The sequence below is a fragment of the Lynx rufus genome, unplaced genomic scaffold (genome assembly GCF_022079265.1).
Source record: "Lynx rufus isolate CCGP_SWC_20201006 ecotype Redwood Valley unplaced genomic scaffold, mLynRuf1.p SCAF_49, whole genome shotgun sequence".
Lineage (NCBI taxonomy): Eukaryota > Metazoa > Chordata > Mammalia > Carnivora > Felidae > Lynx > Lynx rufus.
This window is the reverse complement of record NW_025814866.1, coordinates 468,298-484,302: the sequence shown is the minus strand read 5'-3', so window position 1 is coordinate 484,302 and position 16,005 is coordinate 468,298. Positions and strand designations below refer to the sequence as shown.

Sequence of the window (16,005 nt, the reverse complement as noted above, 5' to 3'; positions counted from 1 at the left end):
AGCCTCTGAGGGTTCGGTCGCGGGGTCACGAGAGGGCATGAGGGGGATAGAGACAAGAGCAGCACCGTGCTTCAGGGGCTCTAATATTTCCCAAGCTTTGTGTCTGCAGACGGTACGGGAGGATCACGAAACGGAAACGCGAGGCGGGCTGGTGGCGATGGAGCCGGAAAGGGAGGTGAGGGTGGCTGTCTAGGGAGGGCTGGCTGGACGCCCTCAATGCCCGGAGGGCGGCCTGAGGTAGCCCAGGCCCTCTAAGGCCCACCTGCTAGAGGCTCGGGCTCCTCGGAACGCCGCCTCCATCTGGAGGGGACCCAGGCCTGCCGGTCTGTGGCAGACACGGAGCGCCGCTTCTGCCAGGCCAGGGCCCCAAGCCCGATCAGCACGAGGGCGGCGCAGGTGTGCGGGCCGGAGCTCAGCGGCGGTGGGGGGGCAGGTGCACACGGTGCAGATGAAGGCCGGTGGCCAGTGCGAGCGCCGTCCCGGGAGGGTGCGTGCGTGCCCGGTGACAGCGAAGGGCCCAGCTGACTCGGCCACGCTCCGTCATCCAGTGTGGCCTGGGACCGAGAACCCGGTGGCGCGAGAGCTGGCCAAGGACGGGAGTGGGGTCTGGGAGCGCGGAAGAGAGTGGGCCCGACCGTCACAGGTGAGGGAAAGCCCTCCCCCGTGCTTGCTAACCCAGGGTCAGAAGCAGGGGCGCCCAGAGAGAGCGCCCTGCGCCAGCAGAAGGCGCCCCCCTCTGCCGAGGCGCCCCCGCGGGCGAAAGCTGCGGGGCCCCGGTTCCCACATGAGCCGGCTCGGGGCAGGGGCGGGGGTGCGGCAGGGACACGGACACTAGATGTTTCCAGCTCTGTGGCAGATGGGTGAATCGCAACTGAGCCGTCAGCGGGGGGCTGCCTGAGGACCGGCCCCTTGCCTCAGATCGCAGGCCATCCTGGCGGCTCTGCTCATCGTTTGCCTCTCTCATCCCTGTTCTTCTCACGGGCCCTTTCTTTAAAAGCTCCCCCGCGAGTTGCTCACCCATATTTCCTTGGCTCCCTCGTAGGACAGATAGGCCATTTTCTCTTCAGCGCGGGCCAGATTCTGTTCGAGGTGGCAAATGTCATCCGGGTACCCCTGGACGTGCTCATTCACCTGCTCTTCCACCGACGCTTGTCTTGGGAGCAAAAGACAAGGGGACTACTCCCTGAGCACTCTGCCCAGGGGTTGTGCTGGCAAGGAGCAGTCCCACGTCAAGACTAGACTTGGGTTCGGATCCCACCTTCCTCCTCTCTCCTCCCCCAGGTCTGCCTCAGAACACCAGAAACGCACACCAGTCACACACATGCTGCTATTCATACACCTTTCATGTACAGATCCTGTTTCACAACAGCTTCACAAAACTAGCCACAGACTAGAAGTTGTAGAAAGGAAAATCTAAGTTATTCATGCCTGCTATTAAATCCCATATAAATTCCCAGCATCGGTGTTTGGCAAGCAGTAATCATTCCACAAAAGCCTGTAGAGACAGAAACAGATGAGTGGTTCCTGGCAGCTGAGGGTGGGGAGAGAATGGGGAGTGACTGCCAATGGGATGGGGTTTCTTTTTGGAGTGATGACAACGTTCCGGAATGAGACAGCGGTGACGGTTGCGCAAGTCTGTGAATACACTGAAAACCACTGATCGTAAATGGGTGAATTTTATGGGGATGTGAATTAGATCTCAATAGAGCTGTTATTAAAACAAAAACAAAAAATTGAATTGTGGCAGTGGTCGTACACCTTAGTAAATCTACGAACGGTCATTGAAACGTATAGTCACGATGGTGCATTTTATGGCACGTAACTTCCATCTCAGTAGACCTCTTAAAAAACACAAACAAAACATCACTAACCAGTTGTTTATGGCTATGTGTGGAAGTTGTAAAAGTATAAAAATACGTATGAAAAAGATAAGGGCCCAATGAGGATAGCGAGACGGGTGGAAGGGGAGGGGTTGGGAAGGGATAAGGTGAGAGCTTCAAGTGAACCTTCTAAAGTTTTCTTTCTTGGGGTGCCTGGGTGGCTCAGTCAGTTAGGCGTCCGACTTCGGCTCAGGTCATGATCTCGTGGTTTATGGGTTTGAGCCCCGTGTCGGGCTCTGCGCTGACAGCTCGGAGCCTGGAGCCTGCTTCCGATTCTGGGTCTCCCTCTCTCTCTGCCCCTCCCCTGCTCGCACTCTGTCTCTCTATCTCTCTCTCAAAAATAAGCATTAAAGTTTTACTTCTTAACAAAATAACATTTGAGCAAATTTGGTAAATGTTAATTAAGATTTGAGAAAGCTGAGGGTGGGTATACAGTGTTGACCATGTTATCCTCTACATTTTCCCTGGGTTTGGAATACTCCATAATTTAAAGAAACTTTGAGGCTCTTCATTTGGGCACCAGGAAAGATGGCCCAGAGGACAGAGGCCATGTGGCTTTTAGCACCGTCACTTGGGGACAAGCCACGGAACGCTTGTCCCGTGAGTCGGGGATGGTGATGCTGGAGAAGCAGAAAAGTAGTGGAGACACAGGATTGCTGGGGCCTGCTACCCTGTGGAAAACAGGGCAACGGAGGATGCGGCCGATCAGTTCACATGGCTCTGGCACGCACAAGAGCCTCAGCAATGGTGCTGTCGCGCAGACAGGGAATATGAGGCGAGGGGGTCGGTTTGGTCTCGCTTCAAGGACTTCACTGACACCCCCATGGAGATGTCCCCCAGGCATTTGCTGAAAGCCAATTCATCAAGAGCTGGTCCATAACAGCATCTCAAGGAACATTCCCTTGATCTCTGCCCTGCTCCCTGTAGAGAAGAGAGCAGACTGACAATGCCCACAGAGAGGGGGAGGCAGTAGAGTGTCCACTCGAAAGGACATTTCCCGTGACTGTCTTTCTATTTACATGAAGGATTCAGACACAAGAATGTTCAAGATATTAACTACGTTCAAGTATATATTAATGAATATATATATATATATATATATGTTTATTTTTGAGGTAGAGAGAGACAGAGCATGAGCGGGGGAGGAGCAGAGAGAGAGGGAGACACAGAATCCGAAGCAGGCTCCAGGCTCCGAGCGGTTAGCACAGAGCCCGATGTGGGGCTTGAACTCAACAAACCGTGAGATCATGACCTGAGCCGAAGTCAGACGCTTAACTGAGCCACCCAGGCGCCCCTCATGAATATACTCTTCATAGATAATGAAGTCAAGGAATAGATCTGCCATTAATATATTTATAAGAATTTACAAACATATTCTTAAATGAATTCTTGAATAGAGTATTCAAGAAGAAAATATTAATTCACAAGGATATTCTATTAGTCTCCCCTTGTCTCTGGCTCCCAGGCTCTTTGCCCTCTGGCAACAGCATCCTGGCTACGACAGAGCTGACTCCCTTCCCTGTTCCTCCCTTAGTCAAAGATCCTCTCCGCCCCACTCCTACAGTTGCAGAGGCAAATGAACCACCCTATTTTTTTTTATCTCAACGTCTATTTAAATTCTAGTTAGTTGACATGTATGGTAAAATTAGTTTCGGGTGTAGAATTTAGTGATTCATCACTTACATATAACACCCAGTGCTCATCACAAGTGCCCTCCTTAATCTCCATCACTCATCTAGCCTACCCCCACCTCTCTCCATCAACCCTCAGTTTGTTCTCTGTATTTAAGGGTCTCCTATGGTTTGTTTCCTCTCTCTTCCCCTGCCCTTCCCTTATGTTCAACTGTTTTATTTCTTAAATTCTACATATGAATGAAATCATATGGTATTTGTTTTTCTATGACTTATTTTGCTTAGCATAATACTCTATAGCTCCATCCACAGCACTGCAAATGACAAGATTTCATTCTTTATGGCTGAGTAATATTCCATTACATATATATATGTATATACATGTATGTGTGTATAGACCACATCTTCTTTATCCATCCATCAGTTGATGGACATTTGGGCTCTTTCCATACTTTGGCTATTGTTGATAGCACTGCTACAAACATTGGGGTGCACATGCTCCTCTGAATCGGTATTTTCGTGTCCTTTGTGTAAATGCCTAATAGTGCAATTGCTGGGTCGTAGAGTAGTTCTATTTTTAACTTTCTGAGGAACCTCCATACTGTTTCCCAGAGTGACTGCACCAGTTTGCGTTCCCACCAACAGTGCACGAGGGTTCCCTTTTCTCCACATCTTCACCAATATCTGTTGTTTCCCGAGTCGTTAATTTTAGCCATCCTGACAGGTGTGAGGTGGTATCTCATCATGGTTTTTTTTGATTAATTTATTTATTTTGAAAGAGAGACAGAGACAGAGAATGAGAATGAGTGGGGACAGAGGATCCGAAGCAGGCTCCACACTGACAACAGAGAGCCCAACGTGGGGCTCAAACTCACAAACAGGGAGATCGTGACTTGACCAAAGCCAGATGCTTAGCCGGCTGAGCCACCCAGGCACCCCTCATCATGGTTTTGATTTGTATTTCCCTGATGATGAGTGATGTTGAGCATCTCTTCATGTGTCTGTTAGCCATCCAGATGTCTTCTTCGCAAAAATGTCTGTTCATGTCTTCTGCCCATTTCTTAACTGGATTATTTATTTGGGGGATGTTGAGTTTTAGAAGTTCTTTATAGATTTTAGATAATAACCCTTTATCAGATATGTCATTTGCAAATATCTTCTCCCATTCTGTCGGTTGTCTTAGTTTTGTTGATCGTTTCCTTCATTGTGCAGAAGCTTTTTACCTTGATGAGGTCCCAATAGTTCATTTTTGCTTTTCTTTCTCTTGCCTCCAGAGATGTGTCTAGTAAGAAGTTGCTACAGCTGAGGCCAAAGAGGTTGCTGCCTGTGTTCTCCTGTAGGATTTTGATGGTTTCCTGTCACACATTTAGGTCTTTCATCCATTTTGAATTTGTTTTTGTGTGTGGTGTAAGAAAGTGGTCCAGTTTCATTCTTCTGCATGTTGCTCTCCAGTTTTCCCAAGACTATTTGTTGAAGAGACTGTCCTTTTTCCATTGGATATTCTTTCCTGCTTTGTCAAAGATTAGTTGACCATATAGTTGTGGGTCCATTTCTGGGGTTTCTATTCTATTCCACTGATCTATGTGTCCGTTTCTGTGCCAATACCATACTGCCTTGCTGATTACAGCTTTGTAATACATCTTGAAGTCCAGGATTGTGATGCCTCCAGCTTTGGTTTTCTTTTTCAGGATTGCTTTGGCTATTCAGAGTCTTTTCTGGTTCCGTACAAGTTTTAGGATTGTTTGTTCTAGCTCTGTGCAAAATGCTGGTGGTATTTTGATAGGGATTGCATCAAACGTGTACATTGCTTTGGGTAGTATGGACATTTTAACAATATTTGTTCTTCTAATCCATGAGCCAGGACTGTTTGTCCATTTCATTATGTGCTCTGCACTTTGTTTCATAAGTGTTCTGTAGTTTTGGAATACAGATCTTTCACCCCTTTGGGGAGGTTTATTCCCAGGAATCCTATGGGATTTGGTGCAATTGTAAATGGGATCAGTTCCTGGATTTCCTTTTCTGCTGCTTCATTATTGGTGTATAAAAATGCATCTGGTGTCTGTACATTGATTTTTATGTTAACTTGTGTATTAGTTCCAGTAATTTTTTGGTGGAGTCTTTCGGGTTTCCTACATAGAGTATCATGTCATCTGCAAATAGTGAAAGTTTGACTGCTCCTTTGCCAATCTGGATGACTTTGATTTCTTTTTGTTGTCTGATTGCTGAGGCTAGGACTTCCAGTACTATGTTAAATATCAGGGGTGAGAGTGGATATCCCTGTCGTGTTCCTGAACGTAGAGGAAAAGCTCTCAGGTTTTCCTCATTGAGGTTGATATTAGCTGTGGGTCTTTCATATATAGCCTTTATGATGTTGAGGTGTGTTCCCTCTATCCTTACTTTGTTGAGGGTTTTTATCAAGAATGCTGTATTTTGTCAAATGCTTTCTCTGCGTCTGTAGAGAGGATCGTAGGATTCTTATCCTTTATTAACATGGTGCATCACATTGATTGATTTGCAAATATTGAACACTCCTGCAGCCCAGGAATAAATCCCACTTGATCGCGGTGAATAATTAATTTAATGTACAGTTGGATTTGATTTGCTAGTATCTTGTTGAGAATTTTTTCATCTGTGTCCATGAGGGATATTGGCCTATAATTCTCCTTTTTAGTGGGGTCTTTGTGTGGATTTTGAATCAAGGTAATGCCGGCCTTGTAGAAGAAGTTTGCAAGTTTTCCTTCCATTTCTGTTTTTTGGAACAGTTTGAGAAGAATAGGTATTAACTCTTCTTTAAATGCCTGGGGGGGGGGCACCTGGGTGACTCAGTTGGTTAAGCATCTGACTCCTGGTTTCAGCTCTTGGTTTCAGCTCAGGTCATGATCTCACAGTTCATTGAGTTCGAGCCCTGCATCAGGCTCTGTGCTGATGGCTCAGAGGCTGGAGCCTACTTCAGATTCTGTGTCTCCCTCTCTCTCTGCCCCTCTCCTGCTCATGCTCTGTCTGTCTCTCTCAAAAATCAATAAACGTTAAAAAAATTTAATAAAAAATAAATAAATGTCTGGTAGAATTCCCCCGAGAAGGCTTCTGGCCCTGGACTTTTGTTGGGAGATTTTTTGATTACTGATTCAATTTCTTTGCTGGTTATGGGTCTGTTCAAATTTTCTATTTCTTCCTGTTTCAGTTTGGTAGTTTGTATATTTCTAGGAACTTATCCAGTTCTTTCAGATTGTCCAGTTTGTTGGCATATAATTTTTCATAATATTGTCTTATAATTGTCTGTATTTCTGCGGTGTTGGCTGTGATCTCTCCTCTTTCATTCATGAATTTATTTGGGTACTTTCTCTTTTCTCTTTGAAAAGTCTGGCTAGGTGTTTTTCAACGTTATTAATTCTTTCAAAGAACCAGCTCTTAGTTTCATTGATCTGATCTACTGTTGTTTGTTTGTATATTGCTTATCTCTCCTTTCATCTTTATCACGTCCCTTCTTCTGCTGGCTTTAAGCTTTATTTGCTATTCCTTTTCTAGCTCCTTTAAGTGTAAGGTTAGTTTGTGTATTTGAGACTTTTCTTGCTTCTTGAGATAGGCCGGTATTACTATATACTTCTCTCTTATGACCACCTTTGCTGTATCCCAAAGGGTTTGGACTGTCGTGTTTTCATTTTCATTTGATTACCTGTATTTTTTTTTTTTACATCTTCTTGAATTTTCTGGTTAACCCACTCATTCCTTAGTATGTTCTTTAACCTCCATGTGTTTGCGGTCTGTCCAAATTTTTTTCTTGTGGTTGACTTCAAGTTTCATAGCATGTGGTCTGCAAATATGCATGGTATCTTGATCTTTTTGTACTCTTGATCTTGATCTTTTTGTACTCATTGAGGGCTGATTTGTGCTCCAGTATGTGATCTATTCTGGAGAATGTTCCATGTGCACTCGAGAAGAATGTATATTCTGCTGCTTTAGGATGAAATGTTCTGAATATATCTGTTAAGTCCATTGGGTCCAGTGTGTCTTTCAAAGCCATTGTTTCTTTGTTGATTTTCTGCTTAGATGATCTGTCCATTGTTGTAAGTGGGGTGTTAAAGTCCCCTAGTATTCTTGTATTATTATCAATGAGTTTCTTTATGTTTGTTATTAATTGATTTATATATTTGGGTGTTTCAAGTTGGGGGCATAAATATTTACAGTTGTTAGATCTTCTTGGATAGTCCCCTTAATTATGATATAGTGCCCTTCTTCATCTCTCGTTACAGTCTTCAGTTTAAAAAATCTATTGTCTGGGGGCACCTGGGTGGCTCAGTTGGTTGAGTGACCGACTTCGGCTCAGGTCATGATCTCACAGTCTGTGAGTTCGAGCCCTGCATCGGGCTCTGTGCTGACAGCTCAGAGCCTGGAGCCTGGTTTAGATTCTGTGTCTCCCTCTCTCTGCCCCTCCCCTGCTCATGCTCTGCCTCTCTCTCTCTCTCTCTCTCTCAAAGAATAAATAAACATTAAAAAATTAAAATCTATTTGTCTGATATAAGTATGGCTACCCCGGCTTTCTTTTGACGTCCATTAGCATGATAGATGGTTCTCAATCCCCTCACTTTAAATCTAGAGGTGTTTTTAGTTCTAAAATGAGTCTCTTGTAAGCAGCATACAGATAGGTCTTTTTTTTTTTTTAATCCATTCTAATACCCCATATCTTTTGATTGGAGCATTTAGTCCAGCAAATGGACCACTCTAGAAAATGCTCTTACAAAGACAACATGACGACCAGCCAACCAAAATGCCCCCCAAATCTTCCAAAGCTGTGAAGGCCACCCTTTGTAATACAAATTGTCCTAAACATCATTGTTGTTGAAGAAAAGTATATCCTTTTTTTAAGTTTATTTTATCTTGAGAGAGAGAGAGAAAGTGTGCGCAGGGGAGGGGCAGACATAGAGGAAGAGAGAGAATCCCAAGCAGGCTCCACACCCAGTTCAGGGCCTGACAGGCGCTTGATCTCATGACAGTGAGATCATGACTTGAGCCGAAATCAAGAATCAGACACTTAAGCGACTGAGCCACCCAGGTGCCCTGAAGATGAGTTTATTCTTGATCATACCTGAGCACTGGCTTTTGGCAAACTGAGCTAGAAACTAGTGGCCTGCAACTTGAAGAAGTCTGAGATGAAGAAACAAACGTAGGAGGGATCAAGCCCTGCAGGTAGGGTGGGGTAATGCAGCAGGGACCGAGTAGGTCCTCCTGAGCAAATGCGCAACCACATGCGTCCTTATAGGAGGGAAGCAGAGAGAGCTTTTACACACAGAGAAGAGGACCATATGAAAACAGCAGAGAGAGATGTGAAGATACTGGCCTTGAAGGTTGGAGTGATGTGGCCACAAGCTAAGGTCCCGGCAGCCACCAGAAGCTGACGTACAAGAATGTCCATAGCAGCTTTATTCATAACAGCCCCAACCAGCAGCAGGCGAACGGGTAAACTAACTGTGGTGCATCCATACAGTAGAATACTGCTGAGCAAGAAACAGTGATCTATTCCTATGCACAGCTTGGATGAATCTCAGAATATTACACTGGGTGAAAGAAGACAGACATAAAGGACTATATACCGTATGATTCCATTTACATGAAGTATCCAGAAGAGACAAATGCAGAGGGACAGAAAGCACACTGGTGGTTACCAGGGGTTGGGGTTAGGGGAATGGGGAGTGGTGGGGTGTTCCTCTGGAGTGATGAAAATGTTCTGGAACCAAATATAGGTGGTGGTTGCACAACACTGCGAATGTACTAAATGCCACTGGATTGCACATTTTAAGATGGATAATTTTGTTTTGTGAATTCCATCTCAATTCAAAAAATAGAAAAGGGGCACCTGGGTGGCTCGGTCAATGAGCATCTGACTTCAGCTCAGGTGATGATCTTGCGGTTCGTGAGTTCAAGCCCCACATCAGGCTCGCTGCTGTCAGCACAGAGCCCACTTTGACTCTTCTGTTCCCCCAGCTTCTGTGCCTCTCCTCCACTTGCACTCTCTCTCAAAAATAAATAAAACATTTTAAAAGTGGTGAAGGAAGGAAGGAAGGAAGGAAGGAAGGAAGGAAGGAAGGAAGACCTCATGAAAGGAAACATTTACCTGTGAGAAGTGTCATAGGACTTTTCGGTTTGAAATCTCAGTTTGTGACACACCAGAGGAGACGTGACAATCACAGGGGCTTGGGTGGTGACCGTACAGGTATGAACACCAGGTAACACTTTACTGACTTCAACACATATGTCATGTCTACATCTAGCTCACATAAAGGTTTTTTAAAAGATTGAAAGGAGACATATGTTTTAAAAAATTCAATGAATTCCTGTGTCCCCTTCACCCTAGATTAGGAAGCCACGTGGCCAGGACATGTTGACATGCTCTCAGGCTTGTGCCTCTCTGAGACTCCATTTCCCCATCTGTAAAGTGGGTCGCTGAACACCACAGGTGACAATGCTATTTGCTCCCTGCTGTCACTGTTATTATATAAAGTCATCTCCCGCCCATTCTCCATGTCTCCTGGCAAATCAGAGTCCTACAGACCTGCTTTGTTGCTTCTAATGTATATTTATCAAGATAGGCTAACTGCCATGGCCAACAAGTGGAAAATCTCGGTGGCTGAACACAACAAAAGCTTACAGCACACTCCTATCACAGTCCAACGGTGGTGGGGGTGGTTGTTTCAGAAGTGCAAGCATATAGAATTCACAGGGAACCCAAGGGAGGGAGGTCACCCTGCTCCCCCGCGCTGCGGGCACATCCTGATTTGCTAAGGGGTTAAGAGCTTATGGGAGCACAACAGTCCTGTTGGCCTGGCGGTATGGAAACTTATGGGGATATGTGTCACTGCCTCTGGGCTCTAGTCTCGCTGTATATAAATCCAATCTTGGAAATGGTATTTTGACAAAGGGGTTGCCATTAAGAGTCCCAAGAGTTGGGTTCGGTTGCCCCGTCCTCCAAACATCACACCCAAAAGAAACCCATAATTCTGATCGGCGCTCTTATTTGACACTGTGCTGCCCTGCAGTAGTTTTGAGGCGTCCCCCACAGACTTGTCAAGCAGTGTAAATGCAGGTAACGCTTCCCTGTGAAAGCAGAAGAGGACTGATCCCCAAGTGCCTCTTTCCCCACAGACACACAGGTGCTAAGAAGGGATGGCAGAGTTCTCACTTTACTGGGAATCTTGGGTCATCCATGTAATACCTCCCTCTCTGGCCAGGCTTTGGAAGAATTAGAGCTAATGCAAAAACCAGATGCAACAGACTGCGGGGACCAGGGGAGAGAGGGTGGCACCCCTGAGGGCCACTAGGACCCTAAGAAAGGTCCAAATAGGAACGGTGCGGGTCCTCAAGAGACTGTGTTTGCCTTTCCCCCCTTATTTGTGATCCCTGGTCTCACCTTAGATGAAAATAAGTTCGACCCGCCACAAAGCGGGGAGAAAGCATTCCCCAGAAGGCAATCATTTTCAGAAGAAATAGCCCCAGCTCAGCCATGAGCACAGGTGAAGGGATCGTGGCAGGTAGGGCATCCTGTTTCACACATTATGCTCACAGATGGGGATGTGCAGGACCCCTCCCTGACCCATGACGGGCGCCCGCTGGGCTCACCGCCACCGCAAGTGTCTCCCACCACCACAGGCAGAGCCTACGGCTTCTGGGGTCAGCTGGCGAGACCCTGAGCTGGAGCCCCATTTTGCCAGGAGAGGGCCCCGGCGGGTGCACAACAGCAGGCAGGGGACGAGCCCTCTCCACCACGGGGTCCAGGGGCCCAAGAAACACTGACCAGCTCCTCTCCCCCTCCCCCTCCCCGCGACCCTCCAAACCCATGTCCTTGCTCGCCTCCACTCTCCCAGCGACAGCCCTGGAGGCGGGGCAGGGGGCGGGGGGGGGGGGGGGGGGAGGGCCCGACCCCACAGCCCAGGCTGCAGCGGAGGGGCCACCTCACCTGCATTTCTGTTCCTGGAGGGACACCAGCGACACCTGCAGGCCCATCAGACGGCTCTCCTTTAGGCTTGGATAGGACACCTGGAGGCTGAGGTGGAGCTCCCTGACTTCTCTTAGGTCCTCCTTCATCTGTCGCGACAGCAGGTTTCGCTGCTGGGCCACAAGCTTTGTCCCCCAGGACTTCCCCGGCCACAAAGCTGGGAAGTGGCTCGCCAGGGGCAAGTGTCTGACGATATCAGACAGGTTGGTGGACAGGCAGTCTTCCCCACCTGGCCTGGGAGACTCTGAAGACGGGGCCTTCTCGCTGGGCCGCCTGCAGTGGCGCGGGCTGCTTTCGGCCTTGGGCGCTAAGCCCTGGGGCCTCCAGCCCCCCTCCAGCCCCTGCAGCTGCCGGTGGCAACGGCAGAGCCTTCGCTCGATCTGGGCAATGGTGGCAGAGGCGCACTGGTTCACCTTCTCGAAGTCCTGCCAGATGTGGGGGGCGTGGTGCTGGTCGGCTTTGGACACCAGCTTGAGGTAGCCCACGGTGTTCTCCTCCCGACTGGCCTTCTCCAGTCTCCGCTGCTCTGAGAGGTAAAGGAAGCGGTGCTTGACACTATCCTGTAAGTTCCGGGCCAGCTCCCCATCTGACAAACTGGAATGGCCCCTGGGGGGGGGGGTGCCGTCCTCGCTGGATGAAAGGGACCTGCAGGAGGAAACGTCGGAGAGAATGGCCGCACTTGGGCTCTTGGTATATTCTGCCTGTGTCGGAAACAAGGAATGGTTAACAGGTACTTCTGTGAGCTGCAAACGGTACAAGTGGACCTACCGTCGTCTCACTCTGTAATAATGCTCAGCTGCAGGCACAGGTACTTACATATGCAACATTTGTGCACTCAAGATGGGCCCAACACAGACTGGAGAGGTCAAGTTCAACTTCCGGGCCCCTCTCCCTTTCTTTTCAGCACCCAGTTGTTTTTTTTAAAGTCCTCTCTACACCAAATATGGGGCTTAAACTCAACTCTGAGATCAAGAGTCGCACACTCCTCTGACTGAGCACCTGACTTTTTGCTGTATGAATGGACCTCGCTAGAACCCTCAGGTGGCTAGAATCCCCCCCTCCACACCTGTCCTGTCTGTTCTTGGACTTCTTCTCTCCCCACAAATACCAACTGTATTGGTATAGATCTCATCTTATAAAGTACGTAATGAGCTCATTCCCATCAACTCATATGTTTTATTATATTGCTCCCGCCAGCAGATCGAAGAGGGAGGCAAGGAGATCTGCATCCCGACGAGTTCATTCCTTCATTCGATCATTCATTCAACACACACTTCCTGAGCACCTACCATGTGGTACAGAAGCCAGACACATTCCTTGCTCATAGAGAGCTGACAGTCAGGGGTGAAAAAAACTACTGTAACGCAAATGAATGCACCTCTCATGTGGGCAAGTTAATAAACCACTCAGAGAGTCAGTTTTCTCATCTTTCAAACAAAGATGGCCATAGCAGCATAGCTGGGAGACAGTGGACCAGGGCAGAGTGCATGGTGATGAGCTAGGAGAGGCAGGTGAGGTCACGACAGGTGGAGGGGTGCCTGGGTGGCTCAGTCAGCGGAGGGTGTGACTCTTGATCTCGGGGTTATGCCTTTGAGCCCCATGTTGGGCATAGAGATTACTTCAAAATCAAATCTTGGGGCGCCTGGGTGGCTCAGTTGGGTAAGCGTCCAACTTTGGCTCAGGTCATGATCTCACTTGTGAGTTTGAGCCCTGCATTGGGCTCTCTGCTGTCATCGTGGAGCACATTTCAGATCCTCTGTCCCCGTGTCTCTCTGTCCCTCCCCCGCTCGTGCTCTTTCTCCCTTTCTCTGAAAAATAAATATTTTTTTTAATTTAAGGGCAGCTTGGTGGCTCAGTTGGTTGAGCATCTGACTCTGGCTCGGGTCATGATCTCGCAGTTTGTGAGTTCAAGCTCCGCACTTGGCTCTGTCCTGCTATCGCAGAGCCCAGAGCCTGCTTCAGGTTCTGTGTCTTCCCCTCTCTGTGCACCTTCCCCGCTTGACTGTCTCTCTCTGTCTCTCAAAATTAAATAAACATTATGGGGCGCCTGGGTGGCTCAGCTGGTTAAGCGGCCAACTTCGGCTCAGGTCATGATCTCGCGGTCCGTGAGTTCGAGCCCCGCGTCAGGCTCTGTGCTGACAGCTCAGAGCCTGGAGCCTGTTTCAAATTCTGTGTCTCCCTCTCTCTCTGACCCTCCCCCGTTCATGCTCTGTCTCTCTCTGTCTCAAAAATAAATAAACGTTAAAAAAAATTTTAAAAAAAATTAAATAAACATTAAAAATTTTTTTAATTTAAAAAAATTGTATAAAAAATACAATTTAGGGGCGCCTGGGTGGCTCAGTCGGTTGAGCGTCCGACTTCAGCCAGGTCACGATCTCGCGGTCCGTGAGTTCGAGCCCCGCGTCGGGCTCTGGGCTGATGGCTCAGAGCCTGGAGCCTGCTTCCGATTCTGTGTCTTCCTCTCTTTCTGCCCCTCCCCCGTTCATGCTCTGTCTCTCTCTGTCCCCAAAATAAATAAACATTAAAAAAAAATTTTTTTTAAAAAATAAAAAATACAATTTAACTTTAAAAAAACTCTTACAAAAGAACAGGTAAAGCCTCTGTTCTGTTTCTACTTTTTAAAAAGCTTTTTTAAATGTTTATTTATTTTTGAGAGAGAGAGTGAGTGGGGGGAGGGAGCAGAGAGAGAGGGAGACAGAGGATCTGAAGCGGGCTCCTCGGTGAAAGTGGAGCCGCAGGACAGAAACTGGTACGGGCGCTTTGGAAAAGCAGTGCTAAACTGTAAAGCTGAAGACATGTATATCAAATGGCCCAGCAATTGCATTCACTGGTATGGCCTTGGGAAACAGGTACACAAATGTTCCCAATAGCCAACTGCTAGAAATAACCCTCTGCCCATCGGCTGTAAAATGTGTAAGCGAACTGCAAAATATTCAACAACATACTACTATACAGCAATGAAAGTGAACTACAGCCTTGAAAATATGAATGAACGGGGGCGCTGTGTAGCTCAGTTGGTTAAGCGGCCGACTTCGGCTCAGCTCGTGGTCTCGCAGTCTGTGAGTTCAAGCCCCGCCTCGGGCTCTGTGCTGGCAGCTCAGAGCCTGGAGCCTGCTTCCGATTCTGTGTCTCCCTCTCTCTCTGCCCCTCCCCTGCTTGCTCTCTGCCTGTCTCTCTCTCTCTCTCAAAAAATAATAAACATTAAAAAATTTTAAAAAAAAGAAAATATGAATGAACAAGCATAATATAGAACAAAAGAAGCTAAACACGGAAAAATCCACACTATATGTGGTTTCGGCATGTAAAGTTGAAAAGCAAGCAAAACAAAATGATGTTGTTTAGGGACAACAGACAATAAAGCTATAAAGAAAAGCATGGGCATTGGTAGCCTAAGTGTCAGGATAGTGGCTCCCACTAAAGTGGGAGCAAGGGGTCGTGATTGGGAGAGACAGGTGGAGGCCAAGGTGCTTAACCTGAGTAGTAGTTACACGTCAGTTCACATCATCATTATTTCCCGAAATGTCTGTTGATGTTTCCTGTGCCGTTACATACATCTGCCAAATTTCACATTTGTAAAAGTTTTTAAATGTTCAAGAGATGGATATAGTAGCAAGTTAGAAATAGCTAGAGGGAGAATTAGTAAAGAAAGCATCCAGAATGCAACACAGAGGCACAAAGAAACAGAAAATTAAAAAAAAAAACTAGTGAAAGACAGAAGACGTGGAAAATAAATGCGAAAGTCTAATAGAATGAGGGAATGGCGAGATTTTAAGAGAGAGTCACAAACAACTTTCCAGAACTGACAAAAGACAACACAAATTCAAGAAGCCCAATAAATCCCAAACAGGAAAAGAGAAATAGAACCACATCTAGACACAAGATTTTAAAAGTAACCACATTTATGGGGCACCTGGGTGGCTCAATCACTTTCTTGATTTCGGCTCAGGTCATGATCTCACAGTTTCGTGATTCTGAGCCCTGAATTGAGCTCTGCACGCTGATAGTGCAGAGCCTGCTTGGAATTCTCTGTCCCCCTCTCTCCCTGCCCCTTCCCTGCTCATGCCTTGTCTCTCTGTCTCTGTCTCTGTCTCTCAAAAAAAGGCCAGATTTAAAAAGCTAATTACCTTTAAAACCATGACCTTTAGGGGGGTGGGAGGGAGGAGAGGGTGGGTGATGGGTATTGAGGAGGGCACCTTTTGGGATGAGCACTGGGTGTTGTATGGAAACCAATTTGTCAATAAATTTCATATATATATAAAAAAAATAAATGAAAAAAAAACCATGACCTTTAGACTGAAAGCTGAGTTTTCAATGGCATTAATGAAATTCAGAAGAGTTGAGTGATATCTTCAATATGCTGAGAAAATAACTGTCAGAGAGAAAAAAAATAGGTCATGTTCAAATAATTGGAAGTCAGAACGTTTTCAGATTTTTCAGCAAAGCACTGGGAACAATGAAGTAATGCCTCCAAACTGGGGGGAGGGATGATTTTCCAACCTAGCATTCT

General features: G+C 46.9%; 1 protein-coding gene across 1 annotated transcript; it reads right to left on the bottom strand.

Annotated features, from left to right (window-relative positions):
* Positions 1-251: 251 nt before the first annotated feature.
* TEX28 (testis expressed 28) lies at positions 252-15,634 on the bottom strand. The gene is given in 5 exon segments (XM_047098423.1): positions 252-416; positions 418-525; positions 1,018-1,153; positions 11,460-12,199; positions 15,623-15,634. Coding segments are annotated over 5 exon segments (1,161 nt in total).
* Positions 15,635-16,005: the final 371 nt, after the last annotated feature.